Here is a 20,156-nt window from a genome sequence, read left to right as displayed (position 1 = left end):
CAATCTGGAGGGCAATTTATTTTATTTGGCACCTTAGATTGCATCTGCTTGTCCTATGGATCTAGATCTGGTTAGGTGGTTGAATAACATCTATATTGCCCAGAGGTTGCCTTTGAATTTTTTTTGTTTAATTTTTATTTAAAGCAGAACAATTGTACAACATACCTTTTTAAGAAAATAAAGCCCCAAGAATTGGTGTTTACAGCTTAATTCATTTAGGGTTCTGGAAAATCAACACAGGCTGAGTATAAGTTAGCTCATCAGAATGTCTTTGAGTAAGTATTCATGTTCAACTAGGCAAACAAATTGATATCACTGGTAAAGTATGTGTTACACTCCTACTTGAATTTATGGACTACAGTGATTTGTATACATTAACCTTGCTGCGGACTGCATTGTGTGTGTTCTGCTTTTTTGGGCTTGGCTTACTTTAGCGACTCTGACATTTAAAAACTCAAACAACTGGCCTTCTTGGATGTTTTCACTTTATCTGCAGCTGGAATTTCTGGTGTACTCATATAATCAAATATTGTAAATATGCATATCACCTTTGTGACATACACTCAAAAAAAAAAACATTTAAGCGATTTGCCTTTTACTTTGTGTTGCTTGAGGGCAATAGGTGCATGTGTATGAATGTGTGGGGTTTATATATTAATAATAGAAAAAAAATCAGATTCATTAAATAATAAAGGTCAACGGAGTGTAGCTTGAGGCTGGTCCACAAACATTAACACTGTAAGACTGTGGGAAAAAGGATCAGCCTTCTTTTCTCAGGATACCCCTATTGTGTAATGCTGATATGTTCTCACACACTCACACACAGCTCGTGGGAACTGGCTGGCAAAGGGTCACTCAGAAGAACAATGCTAATCTGTGTTACAGTTGCTGTGGAAGTCCAGGAAATAATAAAAATGGTTTTTCTTTGTGGGAATCCTGAGCTGGTTATTTTGTTTGGTGTCAGCAAATATCCAACAGCATTTATAAAGACCAAACTAAAACTGATTTATTACATAAAATGTCCAAGTCAGAGGAAACATTACTAAAAAAAACAGTTTGTATAAATATTCATATTTGCAATAAGAATTTTCATACAAAATACAAAAATACAAAACAGTCATACACTAACAATCAGATCATACAAATTGCTAAGATAATTCTAAAAGTAGAAGCACATTGGTGTCTGATATGGTTCTATTGCAGCTTTTACTTTTACCCCTTTACCTTTACATTCCCGAAAATATCTATCCATATTACCATAGTAAATGAATGATCATTAGTGTTGTCTCCCCCCCAACCCCAAACATGCACACACACTCTATACTCCGTCACTGGTGTGACCTCTGTCTTTGAGCTGATCTAGGATCATAGACCTCAGAGCACTGTACCTGCAGAGGCAAGAAAACACATGCTTAAAGATCGATACACATATAAACACACACAAACACACACCTTACACACATACTTACTTTTTGGCCAGTTTGTTTATCTCTCGTTCCTCTTCCTCTTTAAGTTTTTCCACAAAGCTGTCTAAAACAGGGATCTCAAACTTTATGTACTGGGCAACCTGGGTAGAAAAGAAATCTGCATGAGAAATAGTACCCATACTATAGATACGCAGGCACTCAAATAGTTTGTACAGTTAACTTTTACTGTATATCTGTATATCCAATAATAATAAAAAATAATAATTTTATATATATATATATATATATATATATATATATATATATATATATATATATATATATATATATATATATATATATATATATATATATGTGTGTGTGTGTGTGTGTGTGTGTGTGTGTGTGTGTGTGTATAATTTATTTATTTATTTATTGACAGCCTCCAATACAACACAGTCCTTTCCACCACAGGGTTATTTCTGGTAATAAACAGTGCTGTTAAATATTTTCAATTTTGTAATGCTCTGGGCAACACAACCAGAACACATGGTAGAAGTAGAAATGATAGGTGAAAATTTCAAAAAGACAAATACAATGAAAACTACTGTATGACCCTGTAACATTTGCTACTGAGTTGATCTATAAGAATCATTCCAGATCATCATCTTCATCATCTCCATAAACAGTCAGGTTATATTTATATTCCTCAGTGCGGAACCTAGAGTTTGGTATCTTAGCCTATTGTTGTATCAGAGCCACAACAGGATATCTTTTCTCAGCTTTCTAAATTTAACCCAGTTGTCTATCAATGGTTCATTGTGTGTTATGTGTCTATATTGAGGACTACGCAAAAAACAAAACAAAAACGGTTTACTAGGTGTAAACAGAGAGAGTAGTGGCACAAGGCCCAGACTCACATCATACGTGACTTCCTCACCGAGGTCGGCCTCCATGATGAAGATCTTTGAGATTTTTTCACAAGGGCCATAAAGCACACGAGCCACGAGTGGGTATTCGCCATCTCTCAAATGAGCCCTCTCTACAAGGTCACAGGGGAAAAACTCACTAATAGCTTACACAACAAAGAGACATTGTAGTGACAAAACATAATAAACTACAGCACCTACCACCGGACTCGTGCACCATGTAAAGGGCAAACTCTTCACATTTATTCTCCACCTTGAAAAACACAAAAACTGATTATTTCCTGTTTCGGGTTTTACTGAATTGCTACTTTAGGTGCTGTACTGCTTACCCTAAACTTGTGTAGCAGTAGGTTGAGGACCTGCCCTGTCGTCATGGAGCTATTTACTCGTACATTAGTGACCGAACCGTAGGCTGGAGTAAATACAGATGTCTAAAGGGAAAGAAACAAACATGCAGTACTGAGAGAACACAAAGTAGCAACAACTTCTAAAGACCCATTAATTTGAGCAGCAATTCCTGGATTTGAACACCCTGGACATTTTGTGCAGGAAATTTCCAGAAGAGAGGAAATCCCTCAGTCTGTAGCTGGAACGTGTTCAATAACAACAAACATATCGTATATTCAGGACCAGCTGATGAAGGCGCTCAGTGGAATCTTGTATTCTGTGGAACATTACTGAAATCAGCGGCAGGCTGTTGTTCTGAAACTCATCAGAAGTTCAGGCACACCCGCACAGGAAGCCACTGCCCCTCTGCACCTGGAGATGTGTCAGCAACGGGATACATTAAAGTGTGCTAGTATGTGTGTTCTGTTTGTTGTACCGTGTGGTTGTAGAAGTGTCCGTTGATTGAGAACCTGTGTGTGCGCAGCCGCTGCAGGTCTCTGGCAGTGTGCGTTTTTGACCTTCTCTGAACTCGCATAAAAGAGGCATCACTCCTGGTCCTCAGAAGCTGAGGAGAATCCTCTTCCTCCTGACCACGCATATCACCACCTCAGGGGTATAAACAAAAACACATACATCACTTTGTGTCTGTTTTTGTCAACATCAGAATCAGCAGAAGCATCGCTTATGTTCACCATTATAAGGGAACATCTTCGTACGGCTCCCATGTTGTTTTATAAGTCTGTGTCATGAGACGCGTTGACAGCCTCTCTCCACAAGTTATGGAGCATATCTCTAATAAAAATTTTAAAACCTTACATGTAATTTTAAATAATGATAAACACACTATATAGTGTGTAGGGGCTGATTTCAGTCACAGCCATGATTTCTAGATCACACTTGAAATTTTCCCTGACATGAAGAAAACAGGTGTTGACATAAAGACACTGTAATTAGTAGAGTACTGTTTTAATACCTGAGCCCCAGGCCATTATCAGGGTTTTGTTTATATAGGCATAACAAAAACCTTTATTAAACTAAAGAGTTCATTGTTTACATTTGAATTTTCTGTTACAGCAAGATCATCTATAGTAAAACTATACCAGTGATTTGATTTAGTAGGACAGTGACTAAATTCTGCAAAAAGAAAATACAAATTTTCTCAGTTGTTCATCAGTGAACTTGTAGGACTCTATCAGACAGCTCAGGGCCATGACTGATTATTTATAGTGTTGGTGACTTGAACTGGTTGGCATCTCATGATAATCTGTGCTCAACATGTGAACCAACTTTTCTGCTGGAAACACTGAATGAGGCACTTGTGGAGCTATAATCTGTTTCATTGTGTGTGTGTAATTCATTAATTCAGCAGGTGTGTGAACAGGCTGCACATGTATGCTACTCACTAGCTGGTCCAGTTTCTCTGCCCTGGGTATTATTGTTGGATTCTGCTGAAAACTGCTTTGCCAAAGTAGATCTATCGTTTCTGTAGAAAAACACAAGAAAAATCTTGATTATCAACTGTATGTTGACATCCGTTGTACAATATTCCTACATTACATCTAGGACTTTTTTGTTTGTGAAAATAACCATTTTGAGAATGTCACTGAGCAATAGTTCAGAACCAGTCTTTACGAACATAAAATACTGAATAATTTTGACTTATGTCTTGCCTTTTCTTTTTTTTTTTGTTCACTGTACATTTTCCATCTGGTGATTGATAAAGTTTTCACTTATTTTACCAAGTTTTTTAGTAGTATTGCCAAAAAGCAAAAACTGACCAAATCTTTATTACAGCAATGTTTCAGCTAAATAATAAAAGTTGGAGTTAGAGTTTTACTTTGACTTTCTCAGATACTATTTAAGACATCACTGTAGACAATGTTGTAGTTACAATGCCAACATCAGCACATCTATGTCAGGCTGAATCAGGCCGATACCGGTTGAGATGGAATCTTTCATTGTCATCGTGCATCTGAAGTCTGATTGGTCGGCGTAGGCCCCAGTAGATGTTCAGCAGGCCCTCGAGGATGAGCTCTCCATCCTCCTACACACACAAACACACGCAGACAGATATAACAATAAGCAGTCGTGCTCTGAGGGGATATCCTGCTGGCCGCTCGCCACAGCAGCTCAATATCAGGTGTACGTGCAGGAACAGTCGCTCACAGCTAAATTGTGAAGCATCTCATCTTGTAGAAACTGTGAGGTTTGACCCACCCTGTTTAATACAGCACAATGGGGACGTCATATTTGAGAAGGCAGCAATAATGAGAACAGAGCCACAGCTGCTTTGGGTCACGTACACGTGGAGGAAGGCAATTTCATAATGTGAAACCAAATTTAGAAGAAAACTGTCTTAATGCTATATGTTCTGATAACAGAGAAAAAAACATGAGTGTTTACAAGTGTTTACAAATTTCCAGTTTTAAATGTGAAATGAACAACAATCTTGCTTTCTGTGTCTAAAATAACTTGTTATATCACCACTTTGATACCACATAATCCAGATACCACTGGAGGAAAGGTCTGTGAATCAATTTGTTACAGAGATTTTAACACCAAAGTGAAACAGATAAGACCCAGAAAACAGTAGTTAATGAAATTCTGAGAAGTCCATCTGAACAGCTGATACGCTGCAGAATGTTTGTGGTAACCCTGCAACTTTTTTTTAAACCATTGTGTGACATAACGTCCAATTAAATTATATTGATATACATTCTGTGGAGAACTAATAGAAAATGTACAGCTGTAGGAAAAACTACATGTCGATATTAAAATTAAAATGCTATTAAGTATGCATATGGATTTTAAAGGGCCACATAATGTGTTGGTGACAAATAGCTTGTGCCTTTCATGTGAATAGACTTCATAGTTTTATTTTTATTCATAACTAAATTTTTTTGATGTTGTAGTTGTGGCAAATAAAGCTTTTTAAAGTGAATTTAAGAGGATAATGATCTAATACTGAATTGACAGGCAAAGAAAAGAAAAGGCAGAAAGTGGTATTTTGGAAGGGTGTCAGATTTTTCCTAAGGCTTCATTGTTTCTGGAATATAAACATTCACAGCAGCTGCACCACTGAACCTCACTAACCTACCACTCCTGAGTTTCCTGGACAGGCAAGAACACACCCTCTTACCCACACACAAACACGGACACAAAAGTTGACACAGATGTGAGTAAGGTCAGCAGAGCTATTTTTGGAAGTAGCAGTTAATCACGCAGCTGTGTGCCTCTATAAAACCTGGATGCAGGCTTCAGTCCCCTCATACCCAGCTGAGCGGACAACACTTTGCTTCACTTTTTGTGTCAGACCTGCATCTGAAACAATCAAAGGTGAGAATCGTTCTCTAGCTTTATTATCTTCGTCATCATCATCATAATTTAGTATATCTACATACTAATTTCAAAGGAACTGTAGAAATGTAACACATTTTACTTGTTGAAACTTTTAGCATTGTTTAATATCATTTAACACTGTAATTGTAATGAACATTTTTATTTGTTTGTTGGCAGAGGCATATATAGTGACAGTGTTCAGCATCCTAAATAAAATAAAAAAACACATCCAGATGTGTTTTTAATAAATAGCTGGATTATGTTGTGTTAATAAAGTCCTCAGAGAAAGATTCACAGTCTAACTATTTTATTTTCTCTCCTCCACTGCAGCATGAAACGCAGGCAGCTGTTGCTTCCCCTGCCTCTGCTGCCCACTATCAGTGAAACGCTTGAGGACTTGCCTGTCCATCCTTCATGCTCCCAGTCTACCCAGAGCACCCAGTCTCTAGAGGACTACATGAGCAGTATCCAGGCCCTCGCTCGCCCCGTTGAGGCCCCAAGCTGTGGCCCTGTCAGACTCCAGAGGGCCCCTAGGCTGAGGCAGCTCTCAAAGGCTCAGATGAAGCTCTCCGTCTCAACCTCACTCCCTCGTGGGTCTACCCGTACACTAAGGACTTCCAGACCTTCCAGTCTAGGTCTAAACAGCACAGAGGATTTATCTCTCAACAACAGCAGAGAACTAGACTGCAGGGGTAAAGACCCCGTAGACTGGCTGTTTGGACAGATACGGACTTGAAGAGAGATGTTTTTGTTGTGGGAAGCACTGTGGGCACTTTGATGGACTATCTCATAATCAGTAAAGGATGGAACACCCGGCTCTGTTTAAGAGGATCAAAACAGAGAAGAGTGAAGAACTATTTATTTCTGTGCACTGATGACTTACGTCTGCATGTTTACATTTTGTCACGATGTGTAAAAATGAAAATTATGCTGTTTCTAATAAAATACAAAAAAATATATTTTTTGTTGATTCTAAAGTTACTCTACAAACCAGCTGAAGGTCAACACATATAATAAACGCAATGTTTCCATTGTGAACACAACTTACAGATTTTTTGGTCGAACTAAACTAAGCCTTTGAAGGCATACTGTGGGCTATGTGAAACAGATTGTTTTTCACTTTCTGGCATTTTAGAGACTAAATAATTCATTTATAATATAAAATGTAAAAAGACTGACGAGATGACAGGACAATACTATGAACACAAAAACAGTATTGCCAATCCATGCTACTTATGTCAGGAAAGAAATTACATTGTCTGTTTAAATCACTAATTAATCTTCAGACTATATTTTATATACTGGCCACATAATTAGCAAGTGGTGGAAAATATTAAAAACACACCTTTTCAGTTACAGTTTGAAGTTCCTCTACTTTACTTGAGTATATTTTATTTATGCACTTCAGTTTATTTTATTCTACTACTTTTGATATTGCTTTTTTTATTTTATGACATTTGGAAAATGAACACTGTGAGATATATTTATCAAAAAAGAACAACAAAGACTTCTGCAAACTACCCAGCTGTATACTTTACATACATACATACAAATAATGTAGCTGCTGCAACATCAGCAAAATGTAACGACAAATCATTAGTTACAATTAATCAGTTACAATTAATACAACAAATTATCTATTCTGCATATAGGATACTTTATTTGGATTACAGTTCATTTGAACATTTGCTTAAAGTGAGTAAAGTAAGTGAGCAAAGTTTTATTTAAATGCAGGCGTTTCACTTGCAATCTATTTCTACATTATGATATTGCAACATTTTAAATAAATAAAAGCCTCTTCACCAGCCTCAACATTTAGCATTAAGATCATGGCTCCCTACAATAGATGAAGTAACTGAGATTACTTTCTTTGTCCTGCTACAGCATTAGTTTTACAGACAAGTATATTTTTTTATATGTAGCTGATAGTACTTTCATACTTTATTACTTTTACTAACAATATAAATGTGGGGCTTCTAGCATTTAGTGCGGTTTTGCTTCTACTTCAAGTTATATAAAATACTTAAGATATCTTCCACTACTTCTACAGACTAAATACACCACACCACAGTCATCTAGTGGTATTTAGAGGTGGTACAATGGTGGCCTTTAAAACAAAAAAAATACAAGTCACAGCCACTAGAGTGGGCTGCATGAACACTGATTCGTATTTTATTATGTAGGTCAGACAAGCACAGACAAAGAACACTACTGTGTTTGCTCAGTGATGACTCAGATCAGACTGAAATCTTTGACCATAACACATCATAAGCTGAACACAGTTTAATAACAAGGTAATTTAAAACCTACAGCCATTTTCGAACATACTGAATCCACCACGTTGAAGTGCCTTTGATTAATGGACAGTACCACCTTCACTAGGTCTGTTGCTCAACAACCTGAGCAGTTAAAGGAGAAAAATTTGTACTGTTAGTAGGTGTACGTGTTAATGCTTGTTTACTCTGAAAAGCACTGAATTTTAATTCGAACCACCTGACATGTTCTCCCACAACTATACCTCACCTTACCTACACACTCACCTGACTACACCTTCTTGGCCTGACCACGACAAAACAAATGAAAGACTTAGACATGTAGCATATATATAAAATTTGAAAACTGCGGGATGTGGGAATAATGATCCCTTTAGCGTTGATGTAGATTTACATGTAAACACTTACCAAAAAACAAAATTATTTAGGATTTAACCTGGAAGTCTAGGACCACTTGTTTTCAACTGAAACCAATCACAATGAAACACTTGTCACTGTATTTTTCACAAAGTCACATTAGGACGTTCCAAGTCTTAGTCTTGGGCCAGCTTCCAAAACAAGAATGTCACTGCTGAGTCATGCTTTGTCCTCATATCCACAAAATATTTAATGATTCAGTCCTGACTAATGTTTGGCTTCACTCCCTGTTGTTTATGTGGCTCCAACTATGTAAAAATTTATGCAGAAATTACTGCGCAAAATAATCAAGTATTTTTCAGTAGTTGTGGTGGAAACAGGTCACAGGAAAAGGTCACTGGTATGTCAGAAGAAGCTTATTATACTCATAACCATGGTCTTCCTAGCTGCAGCTAATGTGTGTTGGCCGATAATGTGTGAGAACCGTTGTGCCTGGGATGCTGTATGGTCTGACATATGACTGTTCGATTTGGATCGATTTAGCTGCTTTTCTGGAGCGTTACATTACATTACATGGGCCTTGTGGTAAAATAATTTTGTTAGCTGCTGGTACCACACTCAAGGGTGAACTTTCTCAAACATTTCGAAAGCTTCAAATCACGTATGTCAGTGGACTGGTCACAGGCTACAGTCTTTTCTGCGGTTTATCTTTCAGGCTGACTGGGGTAAAATTATGTAGAGGATGTGGACCATTAGCTCACTGTGTTTTTTATTTCCTCTTGAAGATGTGTGACTTGTTGTCAAGGTTTTATTTCTTTATTTAGCTTTAATGTTGACTTAGATTAAGGTGGAAGCTGCCCTGTCCAACACTCCATTGTTTGAATGACCTTAGTGGCTTCCCAACCTTGATTATTAATTATGGCTGTCCTGTCAGTCTGTTTCATTTTTGTTTCTTGCTTACTTTAATTCTATGGCCACATTAATATTTTTATTGACCAATAATTTAAAAAGAATACTTTAGTAAGAATACTAAATTTATGTTATTGACCATTTTAAAATTATACAGCTCTTCTGAGTGTTGGCAAACAAGAAAAGTGGACAAGCTCTGAATGTGTGTTAGAAGGATCTTTCTTGTGGACAGAGCATGGTAACTTAATTGTCTCTGACTGGAGGACTAATATGACACTGAAGAATCATGCAGAGAGAACTGCCAGGACAGGAGATATTCAGCACGGCTTCATCTGGCCAGGAGCATCATGAAGGCTCTGGTAGCACTGCTGTGCATCAGTTTTGACTCCAATGCAAGCCATTCTATAAAATGTCTTAAATACAAACTCAGATGCTCTCTCCTCCTCCATGTCTGTGGCTCCTTTGCCTGCCTACTCTCACCTGGAGCACATTCTGTTCAATTAGTCCCTGCACTATTTAAGCTGCTCTCACCATTCACTCCATGCTGTGTGGTCGGGTGCCTTAACCAGACCAAATCTCGGAAACTCTTATGTGTTGCCAGAGTACACTTCAGTTTGGTACAATCTGCCTTTATTTACCCTGTTACTGAGCACAAAGACTTAAATAGTGCTTACCTGAGTTTTACATTCTATCTTCCAAGGCTGAGGATGTTTCCCTTGTATATTTGAGTGAATTGGCTGAGACAGCTCTCTATTGTTCAAACTTTCCTGCCCTGGTAGAAAAGACTGGTAATACACTTACCTCTTTCTTTCTCCCATTATTTTCCTGTATCTTGCCTATTTTCACATAATGGATCTCAGTTATCCCGTAGGCTTGTTCTTGTATCTACACTAACGTTTTTCATTCATACCTTCTCCAGGCTTCTAATAATTAGGGATCTAGCTACCCGATCATGTTTATCATCTCATTTGTTACATTTCTATCGTACCCAATCCATTTTGTAGGTTACTTACTTGAAATAAAGAGTGTGATGCAACTTGATTCAATACCGTATTCCACATTAACCTTTTGAAGAACAGTGCAGTTCTTTTAGCTGTTGCCTTGAAGAGTGTAGCTACTTGTTACCTGTTGCCTTAGAGGAAGTAGTGTTTCTTTTGTTAGCAATATTTTGTTAAACATTGTCAAACTTTTATGCCTCCCCTCTGCATTTAGCTGCAGGCTTATCTTTTAATCATGACTATGCAGACCCATTCAAATAAGACAATTTGAGAACTTCCGCTACCAAATCAAAGGTGATGTGAAAGGAAACAACCCAAGTGCAAGAACAAATTCTAAATGTATCACTCACATGTTAAGAGTAAATTGAATTGCACCTAAAGTAAAAGTGGATTTCTCCCAGCAAATTAGTCACAGTAGGCTGAGTAGTGATTACTGAGTATTGCTGTTTTTACAATGCAAAGATTCTTTATCAAATATCACATTTGGCACAATATGATTTATAGGTATAAGGTTTTTAGGAGTAAAGGAGGTATAGGTCACAGCTAGACAAAGCTGTTTACTCAAGACTGTTTTCTCAAGATTGCCCCTTTTTTCCATCTGTCTTCCACATTTCTTACCAAACTGGAACTTGAACAGCCTAGTTAGTAACACAGTAAGAAACTGCTTGCTACAACTTATCACACATGAGAAATGCATATTTTGGTTGCTGTAAGAGTCTGGTCTTAATCTAATGTATTTGGTTATTACTAAACTAACATGTTTTGGTTGAATTATGCAGTGACTTGCATTAACAACTCAGTTAAAATTGAAATGCTCTGAACAAATAAAGGTTCAGGTCACCTAATAAAATGTGTGTTATGCAGTGTGTAAAGTCATTCTAGTTATATTGTATCCGTTTATCTGGCTAATGTCAAGTCCATGCAGCTTCTATACTACATGTGTATGTTGTATGAATCTACATTAGGACTGACTGTGGGGGTTTTCCCAGAATGAGACAATGTAGGGAGTCTGGCTGGGGGGACAACAACACCGGATAGATCATGACCACCCTGCCCTGACCGTAGACACACATACACACACACTCTTAAAGCTGCTAGTGAACCCTGGGAAACTCCCGACCATAACATACCTATCAAACAAATAACCAAACTCTTGCAAACAGCTTTTCAGACAGACCATGACAGCAAATCGTTTACGATGGAAGTGCTTTGTTAAGCAGTTAGTGTATATCTGAGATTCCTTTCCTCTTTCCATTTTCATTTTGTGGGAAAACTGGACTTTTTGTGGTTTGCCAGCAACTTGGTATGTTGGAAAAGTACCAAGGAATTCACAGGTCTGCAGCAAGTTTGGAAGACCTTTTTATAATTGTTTAATCAACTGCCTAATAATCAAGCTGGTTTTAGTTTTGGTATGAGTGTGACACATACTGCAGATAAACCTTCACTCATGCTTCCTTAGCACCGGCACAATTTTCCATGATATGATTGGTCTGCAGTTATTCTTACCTCACGAGTCCTCAGCTGGAAGTTTTTCCCTACGTGGTAGCAGTTGTAGGTCTTCAGCAGAGACAAGATATCAGACCTGAATTTGAAAAAAGAAAGATCAGCACACAGTTCCCACACAATGCTATTAATAGTAAATTTTATATCTGTAATTACATTTGTGATTACTATACTGGGCAGCGAGGGTATTATCAGGACTTACTTTGGTATAATTTTTTCTTCACTAAGCTTCACGTGCGTCTGATGCTCATCCATTCTGATTAGAGCCCAGCTGTGGCAGAAAATCATACATACAAACATTTAATATAGCTAAGACTGTATTATCTTTAACACATAAACTAATAAGTTTACATAAATAATAATGTAAAAACATCCATCATTTCCAGATAAAAAATTATGTACTTCTAAAATACACTAGACAGCTAATGTATAAGATAAAAGGTAATTTAGAATTAGGAATAAAATTAGAAATGTAAAGGGATCCAGGGATGGGTTGGGATGCAGAACTCCGCAGGATCGAATCCCACCCAACCAGGTGTGGCCCTGCCCAGCCACCAAGGGCCATCTTGCTGCTGGTCCTCAGACCAGATAAAATGGAAGGGATGAGGCAGGAACCGAATCCGGCTTAAAAAAACTCATGCCAAATCATTGTGAGCCTAAAGGGACAAGCTGATGGCGTTGAACAACTTTAGAACTTCAAAGTAATCACATGATGTTGACACAGATCCACCGCCTGATCAAAGCAACATGTGGTAGCAAGGCTTAACAAGCCTGCATATTGTGCTTCTGTTCCAAGAAAACTCCTGCTACAACAATTAGCAGACACTTTACTAATTATACGGAATAGGTACAGTTTCTAAAACTCCCTCTCTTCAACACCAGTCTTTTTTTGTAATAGAGTCAGCGTACACAGTAATAGCAGGGGAAACATATTCATCAGTGGAGAAAGTGGAAAGAGCCACTGGGAATTTCCGGGTTTGGAAAGCCCAGCTCCCAGCTCCCAGCTCCCACTGTAAAAAATGTGGCACAAAAATCCCAAAAATAATGACATGAAAATAATGTGTTCATGGATATAGCTAAGCTTTCAGTTGGTTTATGTTTTTCATGATATAGTCAAAAGGTGGTTTGGGCAGCATTATCCTTAACTTAAAACACAGGTGGTTACCTAGATAAAAAGTATTACCTGTTGTTTTTGCAGCAAATAAATAAAGAGTTTAGGTGCTGCCTTGTAGAAGTCATCAGAATGGACATTTGGCATTAAAGCTTATTTTAAAGCAAATTTATATCAAGTTTACATTGTGCCTGCATCTTATGCAAGAGCTATTATAGATGTTTGGGCCATGTGTGCCAATTTCACAGAGTGAAACAATAATCTAATTTTGAAGGGTGTAAAAACGGGTTGTAAAAATACACTAAAATCATAATTTACAACTGCTACTACTAGTCAGCTATTGCAAATCAAGTTTGGCTGTTCAGAAAACAAATACAGTAACAGTTACAAAGGTACATCATAAAAAAGGGGTGGTAACTGTCTGGACATTTAAACACATATATCCAAATTGTTGTGTGAATTGTTTCATGAACATAAGTTTTAATTTAGTTTTTTTTTTTCAGGATGATACTACTATTTTTAAGACCTACATGTATTCATGCTGAGTGTGGATGAAAACACTGTGTATGACAATATGCCCTCCTTAATTTCTGCTCTCAGGATGATATTTGGGAGATACAATTGCTTCAACATCTATTACCCATGCAACCATGATGTCTGAATATGGACTAAACTCAGTAAAGTCAGTGGAGTGGTGTGTCTGGCTGATGTGTTTAATTGAATTTGGACAATAACTGAGCTCTACAGCACAGACAAATGAGCCATTTCAGACTCTAGTGACTGAATGGTGATGAAATAAATTGAAAAGGGTGTTTAAATTAATTATTTAAAAAGCTTTTACTGTCCTTAAGGCAAGGAGGAAGGTTTTTCCTCTCTTTTCCCTCCATCTTTTCTATTTTAGTGGCAACAACACTATTTTTCACTAATCAGTAAGTTGACACATGCTAATATTTTTAAAGTATATATTACAAATAACTATGTTGAGAAATGAAATTTTTGTTTGCAGAATCGAGGTTAAATTCTTGGAAAGCTTTCAGTAAGTCTACAGTAATTCAAGGTTAATCTAGCTTTGCTTTAAATTTCTGTGTACAGTGGGTTACATTTCTGACAAAACATTTACTGTGTCAGCATTATTGTTGATTGTTTGGTCTGTAATTATTACTTTTACAGAAAATTAAATTACAGTAATTGTTTCTTTGATAGTAAAAAAAGGTTTACAGTGTAATTGTAACAGTTTGAAATGATAAAATTTACAGGTTGTTCTGTTAAGTTGCTTATAATGAAAAACCACAGCATTAAAAACAACTGATTTTTGTTACAGTGTGGGTGGGCGTGAGCTATAAAACAGCAACATGTGCCTCATGGGCTCAGTATTCAAGCGCAGCCTTTTCCAGCATGGAGCTTTATTCGCATTCAGTGTTTCAGATCGCTTTCCTAAGCTTCTGCTGTGTGTTGCTCACAGGTAAGAATACTGTATATCTGCATTTGTTTCTCTAATAACATCTGCATGTGGTTTGGGAAGTTTTATCTGAGCTAAATGGTCTAACCATATGAACTTGCAGTAGCTTTATCTCTGTTAATAATGGACTTTAACCTATATTCCTATAACTGTGTCTGCACAGTGAGAGAATCAGACAGCGCATTTGTCCCAGGAAGATGTTTGTGTCCAGTAACACAACCAGCAGTCAGAGGGCAACTGAAAGAGCTTGAAATCCTCCCCAAAAGCCCAAGCTGTAACATCATCACAGTTATGTGAGTACGAGACCCTGGAGACACTCATTCATACCTTATGTTATTTATGCTAAAGTAAAATAAATTCAATTTTTATTTTGTATGTGGGCATTCCCTATTTTGTTAAACGTTTCTCGCACTGCATAGGTGCATCTGAATAAATGTGACTAAATGTTTGCATTTATATGTGGTTTACAGAGTGACATTGCAAAAAAATATGAGAGTGTGTTTGGATCCGGAGGCAGCAATGGGCAAACAACTGATTCGTTGCTGGAACAGGTGAGAGCCTTAATTGCTAAAAGTTATTAGTAAGCTACAAGATTCACACATTAAGGGCACCCAGAGTAGCATTATCCTCTATTGAGCTTTCACAAACCTAAGGGGAAGCAAGCTTTGACAAAACATTAAAATCTCTGCAAACACCTTAAGGGGGGGTTCCACCCATATTTCCCATAAATCAGTCAACAGTATCTTATTTGTTGCTGAGCCAGTTCTTGTAATAAGGCACATACCTGCCGTTTTTTCCTGTCTATTTTATTACATTTATTAAAAATAGAAAAAAAATCAAGCTCACGTTTTAAGTGTGTCTACATACATAATGTCTGATACTGATATCTGAGTATGTAATCTCATCTTTTCACCTACACTGAATGTTCTGCTCTGCTCTGCTATGTTTTCCAGAGCTAATAAAATGGGTCGGAATACAAAGGTTTGCCTGAAGAGAAGACGGAGAGTTGGCCGAGGTCAGAGGCCTCAATGGAAGCCCAGGGGCCAAAACAGCAAAGCCTCATCTTAAAACCCCTTATAGTTAACCAGCCAAATGAAACTAAGCTACTGCATGGAGATATCCTGTATATGTATTTTGCCACCCTGTGGACCCCTAACTCCAGACCACTTTCTGCACTGTAAATTAAACTCTCTTACTAGTCCAGCACTTAGGAGTTTTATGCAAGTAACTGTTGTATTGCTAAAAAGCCCTGGTGGCTTTTTTCAAATGTTGATATTTTTAGCCTTAAAACAATATAACATGGTCAGTGCATCTGTTTTCATGTGTAGTTCTGTGTGTACAGCTGGAAAAGATAACACTTCTTACTTATTTATTTTTATATGGGCATTTTTTACACATTGTTTTTATAAATAAATATATCACATCTAAACTGTGGCTGTGAGTTATTTATGGTTGAATCCTCTCATTTTTACAGTAGAGGATGGAAAGGACAATTATTTCCTCAGCAGGATATGAGAGGTCATCTAACCCACAGTCAGTAAGTTTGTTAATAAAGTGCAGGATGTGAGTCATCAGTAAGAACAAAGTAAAGAAACTCACACAAAACATGTGCACAAATATCTCAAGGCTGCATATAAACTGTGTCCTGTCATATAATGTGACAATACAAAGGTGCATATCACAGGTTGTAATATTTTATTTTTTATAGGCTATTGTCTTGGATTGCACAACACACTATGTCATCCAGGTGATCAGGGCGTGGACACCAGCTTTACAGCAGTTCTGGGATTTCTTGTAAAACATGTGACAGCATAAATCCTAGTGGAGCGAAAAGATAGAATACACAGTTATTATAAACGCAAGACGTTTGGGTGTTTTTGCCCTGCACCCACATCAATCTGGTTAATGCCAAATGAAACACCAAGGCATGTGCTAACCTGATATCTTTTCCACCTACTGGTATTGATATGGGCTGTTGCAAAACTGCATTTTGATCCCATGATCCAAGAAAAAAGAAAAGTGAAAGTAAACTGTTCAACAAGATCGCCATTGTTACAGGTCAGGTGGTTTAAGGGACTTTTCATTACTGTTTTAATAATGAGTATGATGAAAGCAGCTGGATTCCTCTGCGGTCAGGTCATATTTATCAATAATGGGCTGTGATAGATGTGACAGGATCTGTCAAAGGCTGTGAAGATGACCCTTAATAACTATATGATTCTACTTTTACACAAGTATCTTATACACTACATTTCTCTAAAGGGTTTAGTCATTTGCTATAAACTACTTTATCAGTAAATAAAGATTAGCTTAATCTCAACCAAATACAACAATAAAGACAGCATAATGTAATACAATAGCACTATAATGGAAATACTATTTTTTTGCTGACATGATTTGGTCAAATCTGAAGACTCGTTGCCAAAACTCCTCATACAATTAGCAAAACAGTCTGTAGAAAAAACAAAATAATTTTTCTTTGCTTTTGCACAAACTTCATGCAATGACCACATCTTTTACTGACTCTTTTCTTCTTCATTCCTCACCGTCTATGAAACAGGATTTATTTGCTGGATATTCAAATACAGACACACTGTAGTCAAAATTGAAATGAAATCCGATTTAAAACAACAAAATCTTTTTCATATCTACAGTAACCAAACTAAACAATCTGTGATTTCAGGTGAAAGCCTACCCTGATGTCCTATGTTTAGTTTCATATTTAATGAAAAGGGATACCTATGGACAGTTGTTTCTTGGAAACATGGATCAAGAAAAACAGGAAAGAGAAGTGACAGGGAGAAATTAATTGTTTGGAGGAAAAAGGAGGGGACAATATGGGTTATACTGTTGGGGAGAAGGAGGAACTCTTACTGAACATGCTGTACAGTAAACTATACATGCATTTAGGGGAAATTATTATTGCAGCTCTGGAATTTCATGAATTACATTTTTGTTTTAACTTTTTTACACCTAAATTACTATATACAATGATATAATAAAACAACAATGGGGCACTTCTGATTCATGCTTGTTACATATACTTGAGTACAGTCAATAAAGTGAAAATGTGTTATTCTATAGTGAAATACTGATTGGTGTTAAAATCCAAACTTATAAAGATAAACATATACTTACTTATGTAATGATCCATGTTGTCTGTGTTTTCAGTGTGTTATGAATGACAATGTACTTTATCTGAGTGAGACTCTTCATTGGCTTGCGTGAGTTTTGAAGGTGAGATTAACTGACCAAGGTGCATGTTGGTAATGCAGACTATATGAAGGGTTTTAGGTTTTGGCTTAAGTATTGTTTGCAATTAAAAAGAAAAAAGAAAGAAACTGTAATAAACTAAACTAAACATTGGGAGGCACTATTTTTCTACCATAATCAATATTTTTACTTTTGATTTATTAATGATACATCTTAATTAATGATATGGTGTTGTGTATTTTTACACTGTAATAGTGCTACTTTGATTTAAGTAAAAGACAGATTACATGAATGTAATACTGTTGCCTTTATGTTCAAAACAAATCCCGTTAATATTACTTCCAAATACTGCACATCTACCTGTGTATAACAACATACTTCAGCATACACAGCTCTACTAATTAATCTACAACTTTTAGTTTTGTAATTTTTTAATTCTTTCACAATGTAACAGCACTGTATTTAAAGGTACTTGTATTGAATGAACTTTGTTAAAAGCAATATCAAAGAAATTATTAAATACATAAGTGTATTTGACATGTTTTAACTACACACTGTATACTGTGTAATAACAATGGGAGTATATAATTAAATACTTGCTATATATAGAAGATATTGGAAATATTTTTCCTGGATGATCATGAGGCTAATGCTACAATGGCGCCACCTAGGGTCTAAAGCGTGGCACAAGTAACTGCAGTAGCATGCCCCCTTTTTTCAGTGAGGGGCCACTGAGCAACTCAAACAGAAAATGTGGGATGGTTGTCGATTTACATTGACAGTTGTCTTTCTTCACCCTAACAAGACCTGCAAGGACACAGCCCAAAGGATCCTAAACAGTGTTAATAAGCTTGACTAATTTCATTGAGACTTTCAGTAGGGTGATCTGTTTAGTGCATTATTGGGTCATATGATTAAGCAAGTGCTACTACTGCAGTTCTTGTAGCTGAAATAGACGTTTGTTAGGAAAAAAGAAGAAGAAGGAGGAGGAAAAATGCTTGCATGAGCATTTATAGTGACCACCAAAATTAGGAAACAGACTTCCACGTACTGGCCACACTACTGTGTGACTGGGAAGTGATCTCTGGGAAGTGAGGTACTAAGTTTAGCCAAACACTCAACACACAGAACAAAAGCTGGAGAGTCTTTGTTTTAATTTCAGTCACAATGGTGCTGCAGTTATTACAGCTGAGGATTAAATTAATTCCTCTAATAGATCTGTTCATCACTTTCATTCAAATCCTAAATTGTTTGTTTATTAATTAGTAAGGCAGCAGCAGCCAGCCCTCCTCCCTACAAATCTCTCTGCTCACCTCCCTCTCTCATCCAAGGAGTGCTGACAAGGTAGGTGCATAATGGGATGACCAGTCTGTCTCTCATACATATTTATAAACAATAATGGGTGCATAAATATTCCACTACTTAAAAGATTCCAGTCTGTCACCAATATGATAAATTATATATCCACTGCACTGCAAAGGAGATGGACCAAAGGCTTAAAGCTGATGGAATAAGAGTCAGTCTACCAGGTGATGCACAGATTTTAGCTGAACGGGGAATTTACATAATTTGCCTCTACGTAGCTTCCTCGGTGGACAAAGAACGTTCATTGCTGCTTTACTAATTGGTTTGAACATCGCGAGATTCGGATCCAATTATCACACCCACACTGGCATCTGCGCCCGGAGGCAGTCCATTCTTGTCCATAAAATATAATCGCAGGAGCTCAAAATAACGCACATGTTGCCAATTTTGGCAAAACGTTGCCAACAAAAGTCTAAATTTAGATACTGACTGGATTGAGCCGTTTATCAGCAACTCGCTTACTGTACAAACATCAGAGATCTTTTGGCAGTTATTAATACGACAAGCATGCTGTTTTAGAGACAAGTTTCTCACATTAGGATTCTTAAATACAGCAACCTCTACATTTACACCGCTACTATCCCGCATCCAACTTCAGACCCTGTCATCAGAGCCTTTCGTTGTTTTCAAGGTTTCTCAGCATGACTGCATTTGTAGAGCTCCCTCCTTTCTGACATTTTCTTACGAAAATATATTTATTCAGTGGGGATCTTACCATAGCACACCTTGTCCCCCGTCTTCTTTCTTGTATCCGCCAGCGATGTATCCCGTCCACGGTGCGTTATCGGGCTTCCTGGCTGCCTTGGCGTGCGGTATTCAGAGCCGGATAAAACTGATACCACGATAGGCCAATGGAAGGCAAACGCTGACAGGCTTTCAGCCAATCACCGTGGAGCGTAGGCGGGGC

At 37.3% G+C, this 20,156-nt stretch overlaps 2 protein-coding genes and 1 long non-coding RNA gene across 8 annotated transcripts; 2 read left to right on the top strand and 1 right to left on the bottom strand.

Annotated features, from left to right (window-relative positions):
- Window positions 1–83: 83 nt before the first annotated feature.
- Window positions 84–20,083, bottom strand: rassf4a (Ras association domain family member 4a). 6 transcript variants are annotated; one of them, XM_067521473.1, is made up of 11 exons: window positions 19,965–20,083; window positions 12,304–12,372; window positions 12,105–12,180; window positions 4,660–4,766; window positions 4,126–4,205; window positions 3,159–3,328; window positions 2,665–2,766; window positions 2,537–2,588; window positions 2,327–2,448; window positions 1,470–1,567; window positions 98–1,388 (listed from the first exon to the last, which is right to left on the bottom strand). In XM_067521473.1, the coding sequence occupies exons 2-11, from the start codon at window positions 12,354–12,356 to the stop codon at window positions 1,319–1,321; spliced, it is 930 nt and encodes a 309-aa protein (XP_067377574.1). In that variant the 5' UTR covers window positions 12,357–12,372; window positions 19,965–20,083; the 3' UTR covers window positions 98–1,318. The 6 variants fall into 6 exon arrangements, with proteins under 6 accessions (XP_067377617.1, XP_067377609.1, XP_067377601.1 ...); XM_067521516.1 differs by lacking the exons at window positions 12,105–12,180; window positions 12,304–12,372 and having other exon boundaries at window positions 84–1,388; window positions 4,614–4,766; window positions 19,965–20,067; XM_067521508.1 differs by lacking the exons at window positions 12,105–12,180; window positions 12,304–12,372; window positions 19,965–20,083 and adding an exon at window positions 10,614–10,762 and having other exon boundaries at window positions 85–1,388; window positions 4,614–4,766.
- On the top strand, window positions 5,923–7,020 carry LOC137136313 (uncharacterized). Its single transcript, XR_010915575.1, has 2 exons — window positions 5,923–6,058; window positions 6,392–7,020. It is a non-coding gene; the product is annotated as an uncharacterized lncRNA (long non-coding RNA).
- On the top strand, window positions 14,520–16,100 carry LOC137136306 (C-X-C motif chemokine 10-like). The gene is made up of 4 exons (XM_067521552.1): window positions 14,520–14,674; window positions 14,835–14,964; window positions 15,142–15,222; window positions 15,625–16,100. Exons 1-4 carry the CDS (start codon window positions 14,608–14,610, stop codon window positions 15,737–15,739), a joined length of 393 nt encoding a protein of 130 aa, XP_067377653.1. The 5' UTR covers window positions 14,520–14,607; the 3' UTR covers window positions 15,740–16,100.
- Window positions 20,084–20,156: the final 73 nt, after the last annotated feature.

The sequence above is a fragment of the Channa argus genome, chromosome 1 (genome assembly GCF_033026475.1).
Source record: "Channa argus isolate prfri chromosome 1, Channa argus male v1.0, whole genome shotgun sequence".
Taxonomy (NCBI): Eukaryota; Metazoa; Chordata; class Actinopteri; order Anabantiformes; family Channidae; genus Channa; species Channa argus.
This window is presented reverse-complemented; position numbering and strand designations above follow the sequence as displayed.

Excerpts from the sequence above, each read along its gene's own strand:
- rassf4a (XM_067521473.1), bottom strand. The coding sequence starts at position 12,356 with ATGGATGAGCATCAGACGCACGTGAAGCTTAGTGAAGAAAAAATTATA. Across the intron at positions 1,568-2,326 it reads GTGAGGAAGTCACGTATGAT|GTTGCCCAGTACATAAAGTT; the intron begins GTGAGTCTGGGC and ends TTTTCTACCCAG. Across the intron at positions 1,389-1,469 it reads ATAAACAAACTGGCCAAAAA|GTACAGTGCTCTGAGGTCTA; the intron begins GTAAGTATGTGT and ends TTGCCTCTGCAG.
- LOC137136306 (XM_067521552.1), top strand. The coding sequence starts at position 14,608 with ATGGAGCTTTATTCGCATTCAGTGTTTCAGATCGCTTTCCTAAGCTTC. Across the intron at positions 14,965-15,141 it reads TGTAACATCATCACAGTTAT|AGTGACATTGCAAAAAAATA; the intron begins GTGAGTACGAGA and ends TGTGGTTTACAG. Across the intron at positions 15,223-15,624 it reads CTGATTCGTTGCTGGAACAG|AGCTAATAAAATGGGTCGGA; the intron begins GTGAGAGCCTTA and ends TATGTTTTCCAG.